The sequence below is a fragment of the Mercenaria mercenaria genome, chromosome 10 (genome assembly GCF_021730395.1).
Source record: "Mercenaria mercenaria strain notata chromosome 10, MADL_Memer_1, whole genome shotgun sequence".
Classification (NCBI taxonomy): domain Eukaryota; kingdom Metazoa; phylum Mollusca; class Bivalvia; order Venerida; family Veneridae; genus Mercenaria; species Mercenaria mercenaria.
The window spans coordinates 54926118-54953741 of NC_069370.1; the positions used below are offsets into that span (position 1 = coordinate 54926118).

At 35.4% G+C, this 27624-nt stretch overlaps 1 protein-coding gene across 3 annotated transcripts; it reads right to left on the reverse strand.

The window, feature by feature from the left end:
- LOC123561506 (alkylglycerol monooxygenase-like) lies at positions 1–27474 on the reverse strand. Of its 3 annotated transcripts, none has more exons than XM_045353936.2 (11): positions 27289–27474; positions 20569–20696; positions 19857–20008; positions 15632–15735; positions 15036–15131; positions 13617–13749; positions 13176–13261; positions 11282–11416; positions 10431–10550; positions 7205–7287; positions 1–3652 (listed from the first exon to the last, which is right to left on the reverse strand). In XM_045353936.2, the coding sequence occupies exons 1-11, from the start codon at positions 27403–27405 to the stop codon at positions 3478–3480; spliced, it is 1329 nt and encodes a 442-aa protein (XP_045209871.2). In that variant the 5' UTR covers positions 27406–27474; the 3' UTR covers positions 1–3477. The 3 variants fall into 3 exon arrangements, with proteins under 3 accessions (XP_045209871.2, XP_045209869.2, XP_045209872.2); XM_045353934.2 differs by lacking the exon at positions 15632–15735 and adding an exon at positions 16945–17048; XM_045353937.2 differs by lacking the exons at positions 15632–15735; positions 27289–27474 and adding exons at positions 16945–17048; positions 27133–27274.
- Between the last annotated feature and the right edge of the window lie 150 nt (positions 27475–27624).

Genomic DNA, 27624 nt, shown 5'->3' on the forward strand with positions numbered 1-27624 from the left:
TAAACAAATAAAGAACTTTATTGCAACCCTGTATTTTATGTGGAGACAATATCAACAAATTGAAAGAAACTATTCACATTTAACAATTCTTTATTGGCTGTTTAATAAAGCCCACCAATATATCATAAAACCAGCCTATATATCTTAAAACATCATAATTTAATTGAAAATCTTGATAAATTTCTCCCTTTGAAAGAATACATCTCTGACTTCTGTCATGTCTAGCAGCTTCTGAAATTATTTAGACATGGTAAAATTTCTTCTATTATTTCTTAGTGTTTGGCATTATTACTTGGTTACAGACACATTACAAATTCATGTACAGCATTTTACACTTATCCCATTAATCCTTACCCTGCTAAATTTCTATAATGAACTTGTCCATCTTCCAATTTGGGCAGTACCATTAACTATTTAAAGGGATGTTTACCAAAAAGATACTGTGTGAATAGCGAAGGCTGATCATGATCTACACTGGTCACAAAGGCAGAACCAATGGTGTTCAGCATGGTAAGGAGCTGATGGATTTGCCTTTACAATGGAAGTATATGGAATGCAACTGATAATTCAAAGGGTTCTGTTATATGTGTTTATGTCAAAACAATACTTATATACTTATATGTAAATTCTTGGTTAAAAGTATCTACACTATCAAGAAACAGAATACAGTCAAACTTTCTTCTTTTGAACTCAGATAATTCGAAGACTACCCTTCATCAGAACTGATCGTCAGGTCCTGGGAAAATCCCTATATAATGTATATTGTTCCAACACTCAAACTACAAATAACTCTTCACTAATTTTGCCTGTCCTGTTTAGTTCAAGCTAACAAAATTTGACTGTATTGCAGATCATGTAATTTTCACGTTGGATCCAAGCTATTATCACATGCTCATTTACGGCTTCTCCACATGAGAACATATTGATGCTCACTTGTTGAAAAATATTTCAGTATTCCACTGTAACAAACCGAAACTATCCTATATATATATATATACTAAAATCACAGATTTAAATGAATTTTATCACAGATAATACAATACATAAAAACTAGAGTTCAACATGTTATAAAAACACATTTTTCTGTGTTAAGTGGCAAATTGCAAGACTTGCTTTGATTTTATTTTAACAACTAATGAAATGGTATGTTAGTAAGTCAAACACAAAATGCCTAAAAACAATGTTTAAAATGTTTGTTAACATCTAACAAAATTTCAAATCTGCTATGTGGTCCTTACTTCAATCTAACCAAATATAACAATTCTTTTATACATATCCTGGCTTCTTATATAAAGAAAACAGTTCATCTGAAATTTCCTATAAAATAGAGAAAAGCAAAGCATAGCCACAGTATCATGTGTATCTGTTATTTGAAATTTGCAACAACAAACATCATTTTTAAATTAATTTTATCCTGTAAAACAACACTTAATGAAAATGTTGTATAATCTTAAGAACCAAAAATTAATAATTATATACATGTTATACTGTAAAATCATTTAATTTCCTGGGCATGAAATTTCGTGGTTTCAGTCAAAATGGCAATTTCGTGGGGATATGAATTCGTGGATTTCAACTTTTGAACATAAAATGAATGGCAATTTTACATGTTCGTTGGGATTAAATTTCGTGGATTGTCTCAACCATGAAAATTAGTCCCCTACGAATATTAATGATTTCACAGTATTTCAAATGAAAACTTGAAGTGAGCACCTTAATCCTGTCTAAATGCATGTTTTGCATAAAATTGTGAAAAAGACAACATACGCATGCAAAAAGGTAGATCTTAAGATTTTTGATAAAAATAAAAAAAATATTAAAAAAAAAAAAAAAATCCACATAATTCAAGCGCAAAACTTCACATCTGAATAATATTCCTGTATGGTTTCATAACTTTAGCTCAAATACTTTTTGAGGTATGTGCGACACAAACTTTAAAGCCTTTTATACAAAGTTTTTACTAAGTTGAGTCATCTCGTAACTCCCAACTAAGTGAAATTCAAAACATAACCCCATGTGCACAACTTCACATGCTATATAAAATCAATGTTTTATCACTCTAGGTTAAATACTTTTTGAACAACTTGAGACGCAAGCGTTCTGGCCATGTATTAACCTTTTCTGAATTAACCTTTTATGACTGTCAAGGGCCATAACTCTTGTTCTAGCTGCCGAATGAAACCCCAAACAAAATCCCATGTGCCAAATTTCACATGCTGAATAACAATACTATGAAGTTTGACGACTCTAGGTCAAATTCTTTATTTGATATATGCATGGCACACATTCAGACAGATAGGCATACAGGCAAGAGTAAATATTAGTGCCAACCCAAAAAATTCCTAAGAAAGAAATATGTGATATATTTTTCAGTGGTACAGAGCTACACTTGAATGTAGATGAACATTAATCATAAATAATCAGAAAATCTTACTGAAATTTATATTTCATGCCAATATGAAAATATCATGTTTATTTTCATTAAAACAACAATACTGACATCACAATGACATTATGAGAATGGGAAACAGTAGAAACATATTTTCATATATTTATTTAAACTTCAAAACAATTTTATACCATGTAGAATAAGTTACTTGAGTTGTGCCCTCATTATATCATTCTGCAGGCATATAACCTCTTTGTCATGTTTAAAAATATACCAAAAAATTATTTTGCAATAGATCTATATTATTTCTGAAATAAGGGAAGATTTACATAATTTCTATCACATACATAACATAAATACCAGTACACATTCATTATATAAATATCATATGGCAGCGTGTGTGACATTGATATTGTCAACCCGAGGGCAGAATGTCACCCGAGGCGAAAGCCAAGTGGTGACATTCTGTTTCGAGGGTTGACAATATCAATGTCACATATGCTGGCATATGATATTTATTTTATTATAACGAACAAAATTAAGCACATAATAATGTTTTAAAAATGTTTTTAATTCATCTCATTCAACAGTTTCATCTTTAGCCCGGTAATCACCTGTGTACACATTAAATAGTGACGTCATTACAATATGACATTTTGTACAAGGGAGGCAATCATTTGGCCATAAAATTGAAGCAGTTATTTGCCCTTATATGACATTCAAAATATCAGCGCGGTCACATGACCTGACAGTCACTTTCGCTTGGTCACGTGTCAAAAAGGTTGAAAATGTTTCTGATAGTCAAAATATCTCTTTTTCGGGTAATGGGATTTTACCATTGTAGACAACAGTGAGGTATAATAAATCAAAATATAAAAGAAACTATAAATCTCGTGAAACTATTTAAGTTTTCCCTAATACAGGATATTGCACACAATGTGAAGATGTTGCAAGTGGAAATGTTGCATAGGCAAAATGAGTATTTGCCTAAAACCATTGCAAAGTCATGAAATTAACAATCTATTTTCATAACATTTAAGACAGTTCAGGTACATGTATAAGATCTTGATGCAAAGTCCCATACAGTCCTATTTCTCTTTGTTCTTCACTGCTGTTTTATTGAGTGCAACAACTGCTACCCAGCACACTGCTGAAGCCAGGTACAAACCACAGATGGTTCCACTCACAGGCATAGTGGCACCTAGTTGCCAGGCAACAACAAATATCACACTCCTTATCATCTCCAACTCATCTGAGTAGGACCTGAGAAAGAAAAGTGGAAAAAATTTGAAATTTGAGCTATTGGCTCATTGTATTGTCAGAGGAAAGGAGACATTTTTTGAATGGTTGCTCCCATCCTTGCAACATTCATCCACTTCAGAAAAAGACTGTGAATGTAGTTTAAAATATAAACTTGAGGGGGATGGGTATCGCACATATCTAGAATTTATTGAGTTAATTTGTATGAAATTTCTTTCGAATCCTTTGAACATTGTTAAAGTAGTTTGCTCAACAAACCTTTTACAGAGAGGAAAGCAGGGCCTCGCCCTCTTTCAACATTGACCATCCAGAAAACATGCAAATCTACGCTTTAAAACTGTGAAAGCAATTTGCTCTAAAACCTTTTTGCAACAAAGTGACAGACAGCATGGCTAACTGCCTCACTGATTGTAAGAGGACACCTAAATACCCCTTTGAAACTAGTTTATACTGATGGAATCAATCACCATGAGGATATGTTTTAGGTGGTACAAAAAGAGCATGTTTCCAAATACAGCTTCATTAAACTGATATTTGATACAAAAAGATGTGTTGGCTTTGAACTGACTTTATTGAAAACTGTTCTCTTTACATCGTCTTTATGTTAAGGTAGTTCTGCACGTTTGATAAACCGGAAGTGATGGCGTAATGTCATTTATCTGGAAAAAGTAGAATAAAGCCTGGATTCGGCGTACGGAAATGAAAATAATTTTATGATTTAATCAAAACCTGTGAGTAAATTTATTACAATAGCACTGTTGCTATATTTCTAAAGTCAAAATATGATATTAAAACATATGACACGTTAAAAAATTCAAAATATGTCCTAAAATTAGCGTGAAATGTCCGGTTCACTTTAATCTTGGTCAAATATCTCAAAAATAAGCACATGGACCTTTCATTTTATTTCACCAAATTATAGGCCATATGTTTATTTACAACTGTGAGAAGTTTCATCAAAATCTACATTGTAGAAAAATTTCTATTCGCAAAAATTTTATGAAAGTTAAGATTTTCCCATAGACTCCCATTATGAAATATTGTTTGAGGTCCAAATTTTTCAAATCAGTCTAGCAAAAAATCAAGCACACGACCCTATCTTTTTTATTTGCTGAATTTTCTTGGTATATTCTGAAGTTTTGAAAAATCAGTGCTTAATCAAATTCTACATTGTAGAAAAAATTTTGATCCAAACGTGCATAACTACCTTAAGAAGTTTGTGACTCCTCTGACTAAAGGCGATAAAAAGACATGAAGCAGGTCTGAAAACCTGACCTTTAATCTCTCTAAATATGACCTTGATCCAACATGACCAGGATTTGTGGAAACATAAAGAAGGGCAATAAACAAACACATAACTATGGCCCCTATGATAGCCTTTAAAGTGTTTATCAACCGACTGACTGACCAACTGACACGAGCAAAATAATATACCACTGCAAAGGGAAGCATAATCAGAACCTTTTCAAGAACATGTATCTAAGTAAGTTGTATACCTTACCAAAGTATACTGGTATAATTACTCTATTATAATAGCAGGAAGAGACTTTCCAAAAAAGCTATTAGCTTCCTACTCACTCCTCTATGTTGATATTTGTAACATTGTGAAAATTGCAATTATGTTGAATAAATATTGTTTAAACCAATAGCAATGCATTCATGGACTTTTGTTGATATACAATAGCTTAACTGTTCAGGCAATTCAATCTGCTGAATTTCAAACCTTTATATTAAATCTTATAACACTGGGATATCAATTTTTCAAAACATGCAAACAAAATGTCTAATTACTGTGCCAGTGGAATGCGAAATTCAATATCTATTCTACCACCCTGGAACTTTTTGTAAAGTACCAATACAGTACGCCACTGCTTTTACAGGATGATATCAATACACAGATGTTACTGGAGCTTTTTCACTTACTAAACAACAACTTCTGTCTGATCCACTTTTTCTGTAATGAAGTTTTCCCCTGATTTATCTTTGATATTATATATCATTCTAAAGAATTTAGATGGTAATAGGAACGTTTCAGATTTTCAAAATACAGTTGAATTTCGAAATCTCAAATTCACTTATATCGAAATTCCGGCTATCTCGAAGACATTTTCAAGTAGCATCCTGAAAACACATGCAAACAAGAGCTGTCACTATTGGTGACAAATGCCCCTGAAGCAGGCCCAAGAATTCCATAGTTGTATGTGCAAAAAAATCAAATATCATTTTGTGACCTTGACCTTGACCTAAGAGGCCTGGGTCATAAGCGTGACACATCTTCTCAATATGGTTAACATTTGTGTCAAATTATTTTCAAATTCCTTGATAAATGGCAGAGTTATGGACCAGACAAGAAACATCTTTGACTTCTAAATGTGACCTTGACCTTGGAGCTAGGGGTCTGGGTCTTGCGAATGACATCTCATCTTATTATATGGAACATTTATGCCAAATAATTTCAAAATCCTTTCATCAATGGTAGAGTTATGGACCGGACAACAAACAGACCATTTTAATCTTTGACCTCTAAGTGTGACCTTGACCTTGGAGCTAGGGGTCTGGGTCTTGCTCATGACACATCATCTGATCATGAGGAACATTTATGACAAGTAATTTCAAAATCCCTTAACGAATGGCAGAGTTATGGACCGGACACGAAACATACCCAGCTAACCTTTAACTTCTAAGTGTGACCTTGACTTTGGAGCTAGGGGTCTGGGTCTTGCGCATGGCAAATTGTCTCATTATGGTAAACATTTATGCCAAGTTGTTTCAAAATCCCTTCATGGATGGCAGAGTTATGGACCAGACACGAAACAGACCATGTTAACCTTTGACCACTAAGTGTGACCTTGACCTTGGAGCTAGGGGTCTGGGTCTTGCGCACAACACATCGTCTCATTATGGTGAAAATTTATGCCAAGTTATTTCAAAATCCCTTTATGAATGGACGAGTTACAGCCCGGACAAGAATTTACCAAATGCACACATGCATGCTCGCATGGACAGACAGTGCGATTTTGATATGCCCACTTTTGGGGTCATAAAAATATCATTTTAAGTCAAATTTTGGTTATCTTGAAGTAAAGTGGTTGGTCCCTTGGCATTCGAGAAAACAAGTTTCAACAGTATCTTGATTAGTTTTGAACATTGACCAGGCATTCTCCACTGTAAATAAGCCATTTTTACACCAGTTTTTTTTAAAATTCAATTTCACTTTATTTGTGAATGGATTATTATAAAACTTTCAGGATATCTTAGTTATCATTAGAAGCAACACTTCCATGCAAAGATTTTGTAAATTTCCTTTTTTCTCTGAAATTGTAATTTTGCCTAATTTTTACAAGAGGATATACATTTTTGGTCATAAAATTAAAATAATTAAAGACTTTTAAAATTTCAAAAAGATTCTACAACCACATTCTGATACCTTTTGAAAGATTTATATATATCTTTTATCTGTATCTTGAAAAATAGAGCCACAATTCAAGAAAACTCTTATGGAATAGTGGGATCAGAGAGTAGGCCAGGGTAATAAGTTAAAGTAAAAAAATCTACCTTTTATCATACATACATCCAAATACAAACAGGGTGAAAACAATGTACGCTATATTCATACTCAGGTATGATGTTGACAGAATCTGAAAATATAAAAGATAAGGTGATCAGTAACATCAATGGATGCTCCCCGAAATTACTGTGGCATAAGGGGCTTTTCAGTCACAGAGGTTGTGTTAAGGAGAAATGTGGTTAACAAGAGTTCTGGTACTTTAACACTGCACTCCCTCTCATTGATCTCTTTGAATATGTATCAAGTCAATACCTTACATTTATTAGAGTTATGCCCCAGACAAGCTTTTCAAAAAAGGGATAATTCAAAAATTAGACCACCTATGGTTCCCTGTCACTGCAATGTCTCTCACTGACCTCTATGAAAATGTAAAAAATTAAGTTAATACCTTACATAGTATTCGAATTATGCCCTGGACAAGGTTTACAAAAAAGGGAGATAATTCAAAAATGGGACCATCTAGAGTTATGGTTCCTTGTCACTGCATTCCCTCCCACTGACCTCTATCAATATGTAAAGTATGAAGTTAATACCTTAGATAGTATTCAAGTTTTGTCCCAGACAAAGTTTTCAAAAAAAAGGAGATAATTCAAAAATGGGACACCCTAGAGTTATTGTCCTTGTCACTGCACTCCTGCTCAATGACCTCTATCAATATGTAAAGTATGAAGTACATATCTTACATAGTATTAGAGTTGTGCCAAGGTTTTCAAAACAAGAAGACCATGATGGTCCTGAATCGCTCACCTCTTCCCACATGATCCAGTTTTGAGTATGACATCGTTTTTTCTATTTTTTGACATAGTGACCTACTTTTTGAGCTCATGTGACCCAGTTTTGAACTTGACCTAGATATTATCAAGATAAAAATTCTGACCAATTTTCATGAAGATCCATTGAAAAATATGGTCTCTAGAGAGGTCACAAGGTTTTTCTATTATTTGACCTATTGACCTAGTTTTTTAAGGCACGTGACCCAGTTTCAAACTTGACCTAGATATCATCAAGTTGAACATTCTGACCAATTTTCATGAAGATCCATTCAAGGGTATGGCCTCTAGAGAGGTCACAAGGTTTTTCTATTTTTAGACCTACTGACTTAGTTTTTGATCGCAGTTGACCCAGTTTCAAACTTGACCTAGATATCATCAAGATAAACATTCAGATCAACTTTCATACAGGACCCATGAAAAATATGGCCTCTAGAGAGGTCACAAGGTTTTTTCATTATTTGACCTACTGACCTACTTTTTGATGGCACGTGACCCACTTTCGAACTTGACCTAGATATCATCAAGATGAACATTCTGACAAATTTTTATGGAGATCCATTCATAAGTATGGCCTCTAGAGAGGTAACAAGGTTTTTCTATTTTTAGACCTACTGACCTAGTTTTTGACCGCACATGACCCTGTTTCGAACATGACCTAGACATCATCAAGATGAACATTCAGACCAACTTTCATGAAGATCAATTGAAAAATATGGCCTTTAGAAAGGTCACAAGGTTTTTCTATTATTTGACCTACTGACCTAGTTTTTGACGGCACGTGACCAACTTTCAAACTTGACCTAGATATCATTAAGATGAACATTCAGACCAACTTTCATACAGATCCCATGGAAAATATGGCCTCTAGAGAGGTCACAAGGTTTTTCTATTTTTTGACCTACTGACCTAGTTTTTGAAGGCACGTGACCCACTTTCAAACTTGACCTAGATATCATCAAGGTGAACATTCTGACAAATTTTCATGAAGATTTCATGAAATATATGGCCTCTAGAGAGGTCACAAGGTTTTTCTATTTTTAGACCTACTGACCTAGTTTTTGACCGCACGTGACCCAGTTTCGAACTTGACCTAGATATCATCAAGATGAACATTCAGACCAACTTTCATACAGATCTCATGAAAAATATGGCCTTTAGAGAGGTCACAAGGTTTTCCTATTATTTGACCTACTGACCTAGTTTTTGATGGCATGTGACCCAGTTTTGAACTTGACCTAGATATCATCAAGGTGAACATTCTGACAAATTTTCATGAAGATCTTGTGAAATATATGGCCTCTAGAAAGGTCACAAGGTTTTTCTATTTTTAGACCTACTGACCTAGTTTTTGATCGCACGTGACCCAGTTTCGAACTTGGCCTAGATATCATCAAGATGAACATTCAGACCAACTTTCATACAGATCCCATGAAAAATATGGCCTTTAGAGTGGTCACAAGGTTTTTCTATTATTTGCCCTACTGACCTAGTTTTTGAAGGCACGGGACCCAGTTTCGAACTTGACCTAGATATCATCAAGGTGAACGTTCTGACCAACTTTCATGAAGATCTTGTGAAATATATGGCCTCTAGAGAGGTCACAAGGTTTTTCTATTTTTAGACCTACTGACCTAGTTTTTGACCGCACGTGACCCAGTTTCGAACTTGACCTAGAAATCATCAAGATATACATTCTGACCAATTTTCATGAAGATCCATTGAAAATTATGGCCTCTAGAGAGGTCACAAGGTTTTTCTATTTTTAGACCTTCTGACCTAGTTTTTGACGGCACGCGACCCAGTTTCGAACCTGACCTAGATATCATCAAGGTGAACATTCTGACCAACTTTCATAAAGATCCCATGAAAAATGTGACCTCTAGAGTGGTCACAAGCAAAAGTTTACGGACGCACGCACGGACGGACGACGGACACCGCGCGATCACAAAAGCTCACCTTGTCACTTTGTGACAGGTGAGCTAAAAAGGGAGATAATTCAAAAATGGGACCAACAAAAATTATAGTTTCTTGTTACAGCACTTCCTCTCAATGAGCTCTATTATTGATAAAATTACAAATTGGTACCTCCAGAGTTATCCTCTGGACAAGAAATGTGACGGACAGACAGACAGATGGAAGGACAAATTGGCAATTATATGCTCCCCCCTGCGGGGAGCATAAAATGGGTTTATCAACAGATGCAAATTTTCTAAATGACATCCAGATCAAAACTAACACAATGTGAGTGGATGCAGTGGTCCAGTAGCAACAGTCTGTCTACGAAATCAGGAGTTGTGTTTGATCTCCTATTCGGATAAGATTCCCATTGATGGGGCATGCCAAATAACCAGGGGAGCTTCTGAGATTTCTTGTTACCATTGCTTTAAACAGTAGTTGTTAAGCTAGAAAAATATTCCCCTTAATTTGCATATCTTCCTACCTGTTTATGCATTGAGAGACCAGGTTGCCAAAACAACAGCAGTATCAGAAAGTGAGTCCAGATATATATTGCCTTCCAAACTGATATATTACTATCATATTTGACTGGACTTGGTTCCACCTGAATAAAAACAAAAACACATTTACCTTTTATTAAAATATTCATAGTTTAATAATAGAAGAGTTTTTAAACCAGAGCTTGGTTGTTTAAAAGCCTTGCCATAAAAAAGAAAGGCAATGTTGCTCAAATGGTAATTTTGTTTGCTAGGAGAATTTTCAAAAGCAGCTTAAAAATGAGAAAGAAAGAGATGGACATTTCAATATTTGATCAAAATGCCAGCAGTTTTGTTTTGATGGTAACATAAGAGGACATGACTTATAAGTATTTGACTGAACTGTAACTGTATTTTCCTATTTCTGTAAAATAATTTCTTCACTAGCAAAAGAAATTACTATGTTTTACCTCTTGACTCAAGAAACATTAGAAACTAATCTATTTAAAAGTTATTTGCTAAATAAATAAGTCAGCACTTTGGAAATGACATAACCACCCTAACATGGCTCTCACTATGGTCTACAATTTTCTTAAATTCTAAACTGCCATAGCTTTTTCAGAAGTGGCACACCATCTCATATGACACCTTGGAAGTGATGGTCTAGCAGTGTTGGACACTAAAGCTGAGGGTCCTGGGTTCCAGCCTAACTGGGGTCACGACCACGCCATCTCATATGTCACCAGTACTGGCTTTTCCAGAAAGCGGACTATAAAGTTGTTCAAATTAGATTGAAGCTTCCATCACAATCAAGCTAAAATAAATTAGTATAAACTCACAAAACAAGCTTTTTGTGTACCTGTGGAATATCTTCTACACAGCCTAACCTTGGTTTACCAGGAGACCAACCAGGACCTTTAAATATAACTGATAGTTTGTTGGATAATCCATCAATGTTCCATGCAGTCTTTATCACATATATGAAATGGTGTAGCTGAAAACAAGAGTTGTCCATTACGACAGCCTGCTTGACTATTCCACTATTTCTTAGTCAAACAAGGGCCATAACTTGGCAAGACCCATCAGGTATGTAAATGAGTTATTTTACCACAAATTATTACATTCAAATTTAAATTTTATTATGGCAATGAAAACAACTTGGGTGTAAAACATCAGCCAAGTTAAATAAGCACCATAATTTGAATTAATTTATTTCTAGATTTGGGTCAATCATTTCCTTCTTACCAATGTCTCAATTTCCCCAAATTCTCATTTAGTGGCTTTACATTTCTGTCTTTGTTTGTAAGCTTATTAACAGTCAACACCCGAGTCCCATTTGGGGAACTCCTTCAGAGAGAAGACTTGTTATTAATTTTAGTGTTAGGATAGTGCAAGATACAGAAGATACTCATATTCTAAAAAATTCTCTGGTTCTTTAGTATGCCAGATGTAAAGAATCTACACACAGGTCTAACCGTTAGATAATGTTAGTTTGGATTTGAATTAAACCCCGGACCCAACCGTGAATACGTTGTTACAGAATAATTTACAGGTATAAAATTTTCCATAATTCATATACAATGCAATTTTACATTAACTGTCCAAACTTTATGTAAGATGAATTAAAACTTCCCAGTATTGCTTACTGTACCTCTAATCAATTTTACATTACGTTCCGTAAATGTGTTATATTTTCCTGTCATACAAATTATTTCAATTATTCAAATTTCCAACGTATTTATGGAACAGTCCAATAAATTGTTTATAATATTCAAAAAATTAGATAGTACATATAAGATTTGATGATTTCTTGGTCAAGATTGTTCACTCATAATTGACGTTTCTCGTTATTGCAATTACTGGCCTAATTGATTTTGACAAGCCATATACACCTTTATATTACTTTCAAATTTGATTAAACATGCATGTCATTTTTGAAAATTATGCCATACCTGTTAATTAAACAGCTTCTGTTAATTAATTATTCAAAATAGTTAAATTAAAAATAATGCTCACTGTCAAATATAAAACAAATTTATGGATTTATTTTAGAAAAAAAATCTGGAGTACAGTCCCTTATAACATGCATCACTCCAACGTGCGAACAAACAAATTATACATTTGACTTTCTGTTGAACTCTACTTCTTTTCCATCCACCTCAAAATTGACCAAAAATGGTTTTTTTCCCAGGATTTCGGGCCAAAATCGGGGGTGCGCATTATACACGGGTGCGCATTATACATGGGTATCTACGGTAATCTTCTTGTTAGTAATTTTAGTTGGATTGAACTCACAACCCCTGTACTCCATGATCCTGTGAATAAAGTTAGTTACAAAATAGTTTACCAGGGCATAATATTGGTTACCATGAATTCATGTTATGTACCAGTCCATATGCAATTTTTACATTAACTGGTTTCCAGTAATTGCTTATATGTACCAGTCCATATGCAATTTTTACATTAACTGGTTTCCAGTAATTGCTTATATGTACCAGTCCATATGCAATTTTTACATTAACTGGTTTCCAGTAATTGCTTATATGTACCTGTCCATATGCAATTATTTCAATTACCTTTGCATAGACTGGTTCCAAGGCCCTGATATTATGGAACAGTCCATATTCAACATTTTGGTTTATCTGTGCATAGATTAGTTCATAGAAACTGACGTTAGGTACTAGTACATATACATTTTTTTGATTTGCTTGTGCATAGATTTGTTCCACTTCATATATGACTTTCTCATTTACCTGTGCATAGACTGGTTCCCACGAGTTGATGTTATGTACCAGTCCATATACAACTTTCTCTTCATCTTTCTCACCTTCAAATGTTCCTGTATATAAAACATGCATGTGTATTTTATTGCAGGTAAGTTATTATTGCCAAGCAACCCTGGTTCAATTCCCAACACAGACATCATTTTTTCTTATTAATTTAGCATTATTCAAAATAGTTTAGAAATAAAACATAATGCTCTACTGTCTATAATATGACCAAACTTCAAATTTAAAGAAAGATTATTTTAGAAAAAATCTGGAGTACAGTCCCTCTACTATACAAAGTGCATCAACATGCCATAATCAGTGCTGAACACAACAAAATAGAACTACTATATTTGACTTCCTGGTTGAATCTATTATCTATCTATCTTTGAAATGAAAATCACTACAGATAAACACAATACATACCAAACAATCTATCCCATATAATGAACACTCCACCATAATTTTTATCAATACAGTATGGATTTCTGCCATGATGAACACGGTGGTGACTGGGTGTGCTCAAAATCCATTCTAGTGGGCCCAACTTGCCTATTGTCTATAAATAGACATACACCAACTGAAATCACTACACAACAAGTTCAAACACTGCCTTGATATAATAACTGTATACATACCTACACATTTTTCTGTAAATAATATGATTTCCAGAACTGACAGAAATCAAAATCTGTACTGCAGAAATATGAATTTCTATAATGACTACATCTGGACTACTTTAATAAATATTCATGACCCACTAAATGAACAGTTCTTAATGGTAGTTTCAGGACTTTGAGGTCACTTTTTGGGGTCCAGATAAAAACAAACAAGAGGGCTATTAAAGCCCTGACATTCTACCCCAGATGACCATGTTTCCAGTCTGACTGAATTGCATTAAAACAACCATTCTGACATGGTTTCATGTAAATCAGGTAGAAAACATGGCCTTTAGAGTGATTACATATTAATTATATAAGGTCTCTCTTTTGTTTGACGTAGTGACCTGTTTTATGAACTCGATCCAGATTCTTACTTGACCTATATTTTATCAAGAGAAACATTCTGACCAAACTTGAAGAAGATCAAGTAGGAAATGTAACCTCAATAGTTTTAACAAGATTTTTCTACCGGTGTATGAAACAGACAGCAGAAGGATAACAATTTTGCTGTGAAAACTTTCTATCAGATTGTTTGTTTATAATGATAATGGTGTTTTTTTAATGTTATTAGTATTTTCTACATGGGGAAGGAATGAATTTATGACTGGAAATCAACAGTTGTCATTTGAAAATTGGACCTGATTCAGTTTATTACGTGCAAACCGTATCACCAGTGTAATGCTTTTATAAGAGCCTGTTGATTTGATCAAGATTGATCAAGTCAGTAAATGCTTCAATAAGATAACGCGCTGACACGAGCTTACCCAAGATTATCTCCTGTTGCCATTCTGTGTATTTTATACTTCTTTGCTTGATTCGACTGCCAGTTAAACAAAGAAGATCAAGCTGTGATTTTTTTATGCAATAAACAACAGTTGACAGACAGACCAGCAAGAGAGCATATCATGTCAAATTGCTGTATGATGTCTAATTTCATTACCACTCAGATAAATGATTTCCAGCATAATTTTATTCAAAATACATCAATGAGCATGTAAGAATGAAATCAATCAGGGCATTCTAGTGGCTTATTGTCTAGTTTACCATGTTACATTTTTCGGATGCTTAGATATTCAACCACTCTGGCTACACCCACATGGTTCAATTCCTGCATATCTGAACTCTGATAAATTAGGTGACAAACCACTCAAAGGACTTGATTTTTTGCTAAGTAATATCTTACCTCAGTATGTACCCAGAACTGGTAAATCAGGTTAAACTGGTTGTGGACCAGAAATATTGATGGTGGCAGAAAAAGTGCTAATGGCACATAAAATACCTGCAAAAAATGTAATAGCATTAGAAAAAGAAAATAAAAGAGAAATTTATATCAATATTCTGTATGATACTTAAAATGTATGAAATAAGCATAAGAAAAAGCTTTAAATGTAATTGATATAATGGCTGTTATTTAACACAGTTAAGACAGTAGACAGTAATCCTAAAACATAACAGCTGAAATGAAACTCTGTGTTAGCACAGAACTCTCAGAACAGATGAAAAATATTTTTGATGACAAAATTAAAGTTACAATTTTGGCATATCAAAAAGTCTATAGAACTGTTTTATGTTTTGGCAAAAATACACATTATATGGATGTAGTGGAAAGTGATGGTGTGCAGGCTGACCATCTAGTAAACAGTGAAAAAGGAATAATTTCAGGAACAAACTAACTGGAAAGGTGATTAATCTAAATGAACTGAACTGTAGAACAGTGACAGTATTTGTATACAATATACTAATATGGGCTAACATATGTCTGTCTGGAATCTTAGTTACCCAGTTAGAGTATCTATGAGCAAAAGACTGTCTAAGAGCTGTAGAAAGGTTAAAATCCTCTGAATTATGGTGAGTCTGATGGCCTGCCCACATAAAATTCACCTCTGAAAATCATATGTCTGAATGAAATATATAAAGTAAATTTTTCTATTGCCACTGCAGTGACCTTGACTAAATTAAGGATTGACCTTGACAAAGCAAAACATGAAGCAAAAATATTTTTGACTACTACTAAGATTAAGCTTGTAGCATGCACTTAAAATGTCACACAATAGGATATAGGTTGCGTGCATGCAACAAACTGGCTCTCAGTATGGCATACTGTTTCTATTTCAGGGTATCAAAGACAAAGTTTCAAACAAATCTGTCAAATGGTTTATGACAACAAGTCATTTAAAAGATTTTTCTTTGTCAGATCTGGCAACTCCTGTATGCAATAAAACTGGACCTTTTCCACAAACTTAAGAGAGATGCTGCAGATGGACTGATGTAAAGATCCATCCTGCTGTTCACTAGGAGAAGACTTTGAAAGAAAAATGCTGATGATGGACTCAAATAAGTAACAATGAACTTTTGGCACATGTCAGCTACAATGTCAAGCCAGAATGTTCTATGCAGAAATATGTTTGAGTAAACAGCAATGGACAGTAAGTACATAGACAGAGAGAAATATTCCACATGGACAGAGAGAAATATTCCATATCACTGCAAAAAAACTCAAGATCATAACAAATCAAACCAAATGAGCAATCAAAGAAAAACTACTTCAACAGATCTGCCCTGAAAACTATCACAACAGTTGCATACTTTTATCTGGATATTGAAATATTTTGTGTACTACTAGGAACATTTTTGTCTTCACTTGCATCTAAAATTTCACAGTTTTGCATGAGCGAGAAGCATTTGAAAATTTTGCATCCACCACAATATTGCACTTGGTCAAAATGGTTATTTTTCTTGCTTTTTTGTCTTGAGTTTTTTATTTCAAGGGTCAAAGGTTATATAATATTTTTGACACCAGTCTCAGAATACAACATTACCACTGGCCAATTTAAAGATTCAGTTCAGAATTAACCAATCAGATGTTGAACATCCGAGACTGGTTTCAAAATTCAGTTTTATAACACAGAACACAAGGCTTGAGGTTACAAAACCTGAATTTGGAGACCAGTCTCAGAAACTGACCTTGTCATTGGTAGTTTCCAATTTCAGCTCAGAATCAACCAATCAAATGTCGGGAGTTTGAGACCTGTCTCCAGATTCTGTTTTTAACCTTTGAGTCTTTAACCTTGGTTATATTCATGCAAACCTACCCAGGAATAGAATGGTTGAAAAGCTGACTGTCTAAGGGCTGTGGTAAAATTGTAGTCCTCTGAACTGTGGTGTGCCTGATGACCAGACCAAAACAAGTTGATTTCTACAATAAAGGGCTCAGTCACTCATGAATCTGTTATCTTCACTGATAAATTTTGTCATTGCAATAGAATTTTCATACATTTACAATAAGGACTCGTGTCACTGAACTTTTTTTAAATGCAGAGATGGCCAGGGGTCATCTACACTGCATGTCCAATCATCCTATAAAGTTTCAACATTCTGGGTCATGTGGTTCTACAGTTATTGATCTGAATTTGTTTTTCATGTTCAGGCCCCTGTGACCTTTGATGGAGTGACCCCAAAAACAATTGCCATAAGCCCTGCCACCCTATGAAGTTTGAAGGTTCTAGGTCAAATGATTCTCAAGTTTTTGACCGGAAATGGAGTGTGACAGACAGATGGGCTGACGGACGGACGAACCGGGCCAAAACAATGTCTCCGCCAGTGAGGGGGGGCGGGGAGACATACTAAAACCAGCATGAGATCGCCATGGTTTTTAGTAACCCAGATAAGATATATTCTTTGCTACTTGGACTGTTGGCATGTTACTTGCTAAGTGTATCAGCAATATATCCTGAGAATTTCATTAGAAATACTACTTTCAGAACAAGTCTCTTGAAGATCAGGTAGAAAATGTGGCCTTTTGAGTGCTAATAAAGTTTTTCTATGCTTTGACCTAGATAGTGATCTCAGATATCCCACTTTCGAACCCGACCTAGAATTTATGAGACATACATTCTGACAAAGATCTATGATGATCAAAAGGAAAATTAGCCCTCGTTAAGTGTTAACAAGGTTTTCCTATCATTTGCCTTGTGACCTAGATCTCAGGTAACTCAGTTTAGACTTTGGCCTATCCTATGTGCATAAAGACAAACATGTTAACAAAGTACAATGTATTATGAAAATCAAGTGCAAAATTCAGCCTCTGCAGTGTTAACAAGGTTTTTCTACAATTTGATCTAGTGACATATTTTTGAACTGAAATAACCCAGTCTTGTCCTAGACTTTATAGAGACAAACATTCTCACAAAGTTTATGAAGATTAGGCAGGAGATGTTTAGGCAGGAGATATGGCCTCTAGAGCGTTAACAATGCTTCCCTATCAACTGATTTATTGATCTAGTTTTTGACCCCAGACAAGCTAAAACTGAAATCTCTCGAGATCTTATAGAAGGTATTCTCCAACAAAGATTCAGTAAGACAGAGGCAAAGCTGTGACCTCCACAATAATAACAGTGGAGTTTCTGAAGATGGACACAGGACAATGGATTACAAACTCAGGGCTATCACAACTGCTCACCTTGAGCACTTTGTGCACAGGTGAGCTAATCAGCACACTTCAAGTATAAGCCTAATTGATAAACAGAGAACCAAGGTACTGTTCTCATTGTTGGAATAGACAACAGAGATGCTGAGATCAGCCAAGCATTCAATGAAGTTTGACAGTCCAAGGCCAAAGCATTCTCCTGTTATTTATTGGATTTTTTTCCTGAAAGTCACTGTGACCTTTGACCTACTTACCACCAAGGCAACAAGAGTTATTTCCTGACCACAGACAAAAATTCAAGAAAGTATGATGGTCACAGACCAAAGTATTCTCCAGCTTGATAAGAAACCACTTTTAATAAGTATAAAGGCGTCTGTGACCTACTAAACCAAAGAACAAAAAGGTCATCTACTGACAAAAGACACCAATCCTAAGAAACATGGCAGTCCTACGCCAAAGTGTTCTCTTAAAAAAATAAGTCACCTGTTGGAAACCATTTCCAGTGACACCGACCTTTGACCTACCCACCCACAGAACAATGCAGATCACCTGATATTTTCAAGCCATGTCTAGTTAAAGATCAGAAACTGTTCTCAGTCTCAAGGTCAATGTCACTAGCTATGACCTTGAACTTGTTCATCCGCAAAACAATAGGGATTATCCACTGACCATAGACTATGAAGTTTGATCACTGTAGGCAAAATAAATCCCTAGTTATTTATCAGAAACCGAATTGTCTACCAACCTAGCAACTGACTGACAATGAACAAAACAATACAGTTCCATTTCTTTGAAGGAATAAAAATAACTGACAGATCATTGTCAACAAAATTTGTTCACAGTTTTGAAACTGAAACAAGTGTTTCTTTATATCAAGAAACTGCACATCTAAATCTTGTTAAAATTGTAATGTTTTGTATTTTTGACAAAACAGATACTTCAAGTACTGAAATATTTTGTGACAATCCTACATATACACAAGGTAATCTGCATAAGACCCCCCACCCTCCCCACTCAGCTCAATAGGGAGAGCGCAGATCTAGATCGTGGGGTCCCGAGTTAGACCCCATGGCAAGGCGTATGTACTCCGTGATGATTTGACAACAGACATTGTGTCTGAAATCATCTATCCTCCACCTCTGATTTATGTGGGGAAGTTGGCAGTTACTTACGGAGAACAGGTTTGTACTAGTACAGAATCCAGGAAAACTGGTAAGATCAAGTGCCCGCCGTTACATAACTGAAATACTGTTGAAAAACGGCGTTAAACCCAAAACAAACAAACAAAATCTGCGTAAGTATGAAATCTAAGTCTCTTAATTATGTACATGGCAACACCTTGTTATCAATGAGAACTGATCTTGGCTTACTTTACCAAAAAGTAAGATTTATAAATGTAAAACAAAGAATTCAAACTGAAACTTCAGTAAGCAATGTCAGTTCTTATTTTCTTTCAGTATGTGAATTTCAATAGTACTAACAATATGTCAAGAATCACTATGACTGCAAATGTTAGAAATTAGAATTTTCAGATTCAGTAAACATACCAGAACAAAAAAACAACAACAATGTACCAACCATGTCCAAATCTATGTACCCAGTAGTAAGCAAAATCTACAGCCAACAGGCATGTGAACCAGGTGATAGGATTGTTCCATGGCAACGTGATAATGTTGAAATGTGTGTATGCCCACATAAATGCAGCCAGCTCTGTTGATCTGAACAGTAAACTGAAAACAAGAAAAAATGCGTTATTTTATATTTGCAAGTCAACTCAAGGTTACATTATTCCATGTCAACAGTAAATAAGATGGAAAATATCATGCTCATCTTTCACTACAATATTTTATTGTTAGCTGTCAACTTTAAATGTAGAAACAAGGGGAGTGGTGGTCTAGTGGATAAGGTGCCGGCCGTTCAGTCCAGGGGTCGTGGGTTCGAGCCCCACTGGGGTCATGACCATGACTTCTCATATGACATCAGTACTGGTTTTTCCATGAAGCAGACTCAAGAGTGGTTCCAATAAGTTTGAAGCTTTCATCAAAACAAAGCTAAAACAAATTAGTATAAACTAAACTATTAAATGTAGAAAATTAATGCATTTTATAAACTTTAATGTGTATATGAGCTCAGTCACTTAAAAATAGCCATTTGTTAAGAAACAATGCCAGATTTTTCTGTGGTAGTATTGTCTCAATATTCAATGCCAATTTCCTTCCACCACTCTTGAATATGTAAGAGAAATATTGAAATTTTAACAAAAATGAACCAGAAATGAAAAGATTTCTACCTGTGAAGTAGAGACAGTAGTCCATGTGATAGTGAGCTGAGACTATCATTCAATCGTGGCAAGTTCCCTCCTCTCAGGTACAAAACACTCCATTCCATGATAATCAAAGCAATGAAATAGGGAACAGCCTAAAAAATAATTACGTTTTACATTTCAAACAAGCATAAACATGATAAATACTTTTCATGATATATAGATATACATGTTAGATATCAAAATCTTCATTTTTTTTGCACTTACCAAAATGCATGATAGTCATAATATAATTTTCCTTTGATTATGCTATTATGACAAACAAGAGCACCGCCTGCTGGTGCCGTCACTTGTCTGCATGTGCTGGACAATATGTAAGAAAAGAGTTATGGTTCTTGGCCTTCTTACCCATTTTAATTGATGACAAAAACTATATGAAGTTTCAAAGCTATTGTAAGTTTTCAAGAAAACTGAAATGAAACAAAAGACAAGATACTGCTTCTAACAGTCAGGGGTGTAACTGTTTCAAGTTATCGCATTTTATAACCCATTTGAGTTATTGCTTATACTTTCATAACTCACAATATTTCAGTTATCATAAAATATTACAAAGCCCTCATGTGCCAATTCCTCATTTTGAATGAGACTAATGCAATTATTTCCTGAATCCTTGAACTTTTATCTTTCCAGCTATGCAGTAAATTTTTTTACGCAAGGCTGATAAAGTTTTACGCAAAAGTTTTAAAGCTATAAAACTTTTAACATCCCATTATGCTTATCAGGTCATGATCAGACTAAAAGAGAATTGGATTAACCACAGTTTGCTACTAATTTCACTTTAATAGTCACTTTGTGTGAAGAGCAAAAAGATTTTTTTGAATAAATTACCTGAGTTAACTATGATTTATAACAAATACAGGTTATAAAATGCTTGAATTATGTTGAAAAAGTAACTGAAATAGGTTACATAACTTAAAACAGATACACCCCTGACTGTCTAAGTTAAAAATGCCCATTATTCAGACAAAATGCTAGGGAGAGTTATGATTCTTTACCTTCATACTAATCCACTTTTACAAAGTTTCAAAGCTATAGCTCTTATAGTATTTAAGAAAAGTGGACCTAAATAAAAAAAATCAAATTTTCTAAGTACATAATGTGACATAATTCAGATAAAATGCATATCAGATTTATGGCTCCTGACCTACATACTCACCTAATGATGACAAAAAAAGTCTGCAAAGTTTCAAAGCTAGTGTTCTTATAGTATTCAAGAAAAGTGGACCTAAACAAAAATTTTAACCAAGAAATTCAAATTTTCTTAGTACAACAAGGGCCATAGTTCTATCAAAATGCAGGTTAGAGTTATGGTTCTTGGTCCACTTATTCATCTAATAATGATAAACAAGTGTGCAAAGTTTCAAAGTTGTAGCTCTTGTATTTTGGGGGAAAAGGACCTATCCAAAAATTTTAATCAAATTTTCTCAATACAAAAGGGCATAAGTCTGACAAAATGCTTATCAGAGTTCTGTTTTTTTTAACCTACATAGTCACCTAATGATGATAAACAAGTGTGCAAAGTTTCAAAGCTGTAGCTGTTATAGTTTTTGAGAAAAGATTTTGTTTGTTTGCTTGTTTTGGGTTTAACGCCATGCTGGACAATGTTTATGTGAACTTACAGTATACGATATAAACAATAGTAACAAAGATATGACAGAAAAACAAAGGTTGCCGAAAACCTTTAACCTCAATATAAGTATAACACCTTGGTGACCTTGACCTTATGTATAATGGGCCCAGCCCCTGCATATACATTGTTTATATGCTGGACAATGTCTATGTGAAAGTTACAGTAAGATACAAAATGTATAAGCAATAGACAGAAATACAAAGGTTGATGAAAAACTTTAACCTTAAAAATAACCTAAGTATAACACCTTGGTAACCTTGACCTTGGGTATAATGGGCCCAGCCCCTACACATACTTTGTTTGCATGCTGAACAATGTTAATGTGAAGTTGTAGTAAGATATATCATATAAGCAATAGCAACAAAGAAAAACAAAGGTTGCCGAAAAACTTTAATCAAGAAAGCTCACACTGACGCTGTTGCCTATGTCGGTGCGAGTAGAATAGCACACCTATTCTCTGCATAGTGGAGCTAAATAAAGCATAGTCTAGGAGCTAATCTATGTTGATATGTGTAACCCTTTAAACCCTCTTTCCAAAGACATTCAGTTGAAACTGCAGTTCTAGGATGTGTGACTTATTGTATCCTTCTATTGACCCGTGTAACCCTTGTTACTAATACTATGACAAGTACTCCGGATTTCCAGCAATGAGCCTATCTGATTCGTGATACAGGACCAACATTCCACAAACTAGAGCTGCTTTTGAGAAAAGTGAATGTCTCCCACAACTGCCTAATCATCTAAATAGCAAATCAGTCTTTATATACTGTTTACTCACTACAATTCAAGGGCCAGAACTCAAAAATGCCTGGACCGATTTGGCTAGTTATCGAACTTGGCTGAGGTCTTATGGTCAAACACATTTTGTTCAAGTTTGGTGAAGTTCGGATGAGAAATGTTCGACTTGGAGTGCGGACAAGAGTAAAAAAGCTGATTTTTCGGTACTTCAAGGGCCGTAACTCCAAAATGCCTGACCCGATTTGGCTAGTTATTGAAACTGGCTGAGGTCTTATGGTCAAACACATTTTGTTCAAGTTTGGTGAAGATCGGATGAGAAATGTTTGACTTAGAGTGCAGACAAGTGTAAAAAGGCTGATTTTTCGGTAATTCACAGGCCGTAACTCCTAAATGCCTGGACCGATTTGGCTAGTTATCGAACTTGGCCGAGGTCTCATGGTCAAACACATTTTGTTCAAGTGTGGTTAACATCGGATGAGAAATGTTCGACTTAGAGTGCGGACAGGAGTAAAAAGCCCGATTTTTGGTAATTCAAGGGCCATAACTCCAATATGCCTGGACCGATTTGACTAGTTATAGAACTTGGCTGAGGTCTTACGGTAAAACACATTTTGTTCAAGTTTGGTGAAAATCGGATGAAAAATGTTCGACTTAGAATGCGGAAAAGCTTTGTGACAGACAGACAGACACAGACAGACACACCGACTGGAGTAAATCAATATGTCTCCCACACCACTGTGTGGTGGGAGACATAAATTAAACCATGATTTGTATAGTATTTGGAACTGATATGTAGTAACATATAACTAGTAAAGAGAGTGAAATACATAATAATAACAAGAGCACCGCAATGGGGAGCAATATATGCCCAAAGGTATGAAATTTGACCCCTAAGTGTGACCTTGACCTTGAAGTGAGCCATCCGAAACATGTGCTCTGCACGTAGTCTCGATCTGTTGAACATTTGTGCCAAGTTTCTTTAAAATCCTTCAAGCAGTTCAAGAGTAACAGAGCAGACACGAAACAAAGTCATATGACCTTTAACCCCTAAATGTGACCTTGACCTTGAAGCGAGCCATCCAGAACATGCCCTCTGCACATCATCTCGATGTGGTGAACATTTGTGTCAAGTTTCTTCGAAATTCTTCAAGGGGTGTGACCTTGACCTTGAAGAGAGCCATCCAAAACATGCACTCTGCACATCGTCTCAAGTAGTTGACGATTTACAGAGTGGACAGGAAACAGTCATATGACTTTTGACCACTAAGTGTGACCTTAACCTTGAAGCGAGCCATCCCGTCTTGATGTGGTGAACATTTGTGTCAAGTTTCTTCGAAATCCTCCAAGGGGTTCATGAGTTACATAGCGGACACGAAATTGCCAACGGACGCACCGACTGACGGACATCGGCGTCATAACATAATAAGTCCGAAAATACGTCCGAAAGGACTTCTTCTTCTTCTTTAGAAATGGCAAACAGTCCTCCTGGACTATAATGGCCATGCGTGGGGGTTAGTAAAGTAAAAGAATTGTCAAGCCTCCAGAGCTACTCAATCCACCCTGTTGGACATTGACAAAGTGATAAAAAATATGTGCATTAAAGAAAAAAAACACCTACTTTAGCCCTAATAGCCTATACATTGCATAATCACTATGTACATGGTGAAGAAATAGAGTGTTAGTACTGTTAAAAGATAAAAGCATGTGTACTGTCTAGGGGATATGGGGCAAACTAGTCAATCCTGACTTAAACGCAGAGTTTGAGTCAGCCTTGACCAAGTATACCGGCAGTAAATTCCATTCAACTATTGTCCTTGGAAAAAAAGAGTATTTGAGATAATCTGTTGAAGTGTGCTGAATGTGGTAAGCCAGATGATGGTGGTGTCTGGATGGTCTTGTAATTGGGGTCATGTATTGCAGCAGTGAGATAGCAACAAGTCCATAGTGGATTTTGTAAAAAAGACTGAGGCGTGCAATCTGTCTTCTGCGCTCTAATGATTCCCATTGAAGTTGGTTTAGTGTTTGCATTACTGTACCCGGTGTTTTGGAGTAGTTATTAGTGACAAAACGGGCAGCTCTTCTCTGAACATTTTCAAGTTTTTGTTTATCACTTACATGATATGGATCCCAAACTGATGAGCAGTACTCCAAAGAAGGTCTTACTATCGATTTGTATGCTGCCTCTTTTGTTTCTGGTTTAGATGAATGTACATGTAAATTACGTTTTATGAAACCAAGACTTTGACTAGCTTTCTTTGTTATTTTATTGAACGGAGCGTATTACACAATAGATGATGCAATCATCGGCAAAGAGCCTAACACCTGAACAGACACTGGAGGGTAGGTCATTTATATAGAGAAGAAACAGAAGAGGTCCTAAAACTGAACCTTGGGGTACACCAGACTCAACTGAGGCTTCTGATGATATAGCGCCATCAACCACAACTTTCTGCGTTCTGTTTAGTAGGAATGCTCTTATCCAGTCATGAGTATTACCAGTTATACCATAATGTTTCAGTTTGTGGAGGAGTCTTCTGTGGTCAACAACATCAAAGGCTTTGCTAAAATCCATAATGGCGACATCAACCTGGCCTTCCTTTACAGATGTGACCAGATCATGAACAAAACCCACAAGTTGGGTCTCACATGATCTGCGTGCGCGAAAGCCATGTTGATTGTCCACCAGTATGTTATTTGCATCAAGATGATCCAGGGTGTTACTGACTACAATATGTTCTAATATTTTGCAGGCAATACTGGTCAAGACACTGGTGGATAATTGCTAGGTTTAAAATTTTCACCTTTCTTAAAGACAGGAGTGACATTTGCCTGATTCCAATCAGAGGGTACAGTTCCAGATTTTAAAGACTCATTGAAGATATGGGAAAAAATTGGTGTTAATTCATCAGCACATTCTTTAAGGACTTGGGGTTTTATGCAATCTGGCCCAGCTGCTTTATGGGGATTTAGCCCTTTGAGCAATTTTGAGACTCCCTTGTCCAAAACTGATATATTTCTCATGTCAGGAAAGGGACTGATACCAAGGTCTGAAAGCTCAGATGCATCTGGCCTAGTAAAAACTGATGAAAACTGACGATTAAGTATGTTTGCTTTATCACAAGAGTCAGACTTTAAAATGCCATTTTCTCTAAGAGGAGCTACTCCACATGAATCATTTTTTAAACTTTTAATAAAACACCAAAACTTTTTAGTGGTTCCATTTTTGGGCTCAGTTGGGTCACATACAATGTTGTTTATAATGTAGTTCCAGTATGATTTCCTTGTTTTCATTTGTATAAGAGCTTTAACTTTTTTAAGTTTATCAAAGTACTTATCTTTACCTTTCTTGAACCTTGCATACAACCTATCCCTTTTTCTAATTAACTTTTTATTTCTACATTTATCCATGGCAGATGTTGTTTGCCATTTACAGATTTTGTAGGCACATATTTGTTTGTCAAAATCTCCAGCTTGGATGTGAGCTTCTCCCAAAGGACCTGAACATTGAGTTTATCTGACAAGTTTTTTAGTTCAATGTCAAATTGTATCAGTTCTGATTTAAAACTATTCCAGCCAGCCTTATTAAACAAGTATATCTTTCTTTTTTCTTTATAGTTAATCCTAGGTGTTGAAGTTATGTCAAAAAATGGAATGCAGTGGTCGCTAACACCAGAAATGACTTTTACATTATCAACCAAGGATGGGTTATTTATGAACAAGAGATCAAGGATGTTACGAGTTTTATCAGTGATTCTAGTTGGTTCATGAATCAATTGTTGGAATCCATAGGAATCCGCTAGTTCAAGGAGTTTAACACTTTCTTCAGCATGGGTGGCCCCAGCGTTAACTGTGAGAGATTGCCAGTTTACATCACCAAGATTTAAATCTCCACCAACTACAATAATGTTATTTGAGTTATCAATCAATGAGGTGGTACGACTGATTTCATCGATGCAATTAAAGTCGGGAAACACTACTTTCTATAGTTTTGTCGGCCATAGTCCAGGCTTTGCACCACTAAAATTATGACTCTAATATACTGACTAGAGGTTAGGGTTAGGTCGACTATGGCCACAGTGGTTCGTTTGCCCTATGGAAAATAGCCTTACCCATTAAAGTCCCGGTCTGGCCTGTAGGCACTACAAACATAAAGATCTTTTTACCTTTCTGTTTAATTTGAGCCCAGATGATGGACGTATAAAAATTACAACTTCTAATAAAAGTATAAAGCAGCCCCTGCTCCTTCGTGTGGAGTATCACGTAGATGTAAAAAAAAGGGGTTATCCTAAATTCCTATTTCTTCAAAATCAGTTTCGAACCTCATCAACGTAATTTGGGACGTCTTCTAACTTCTCAAATGATGTTTCGTTCGGTGACACTAAGATAAACATCCGTCTCAATCCGGTTACAAGAGGATGCTTAATAACAGAAAACATTTTCTCTTAGATCAACAATGTCCAACAATCAACTGACGTCGGTTTCACTTTCGTTTTGGTTGGACTTTAAGCAGAATTTCTCCTTTTCAGAAGAGTACTCGATTTAGTCAAAACTCCGTTCCATACCGTACATCCTAAGGGAAGAGTAAAGTCCAAAGTTTTATCTATTTTTTACAACCTTTTTTTAATATCTTATAATTATTATATTGGAATAAGCGA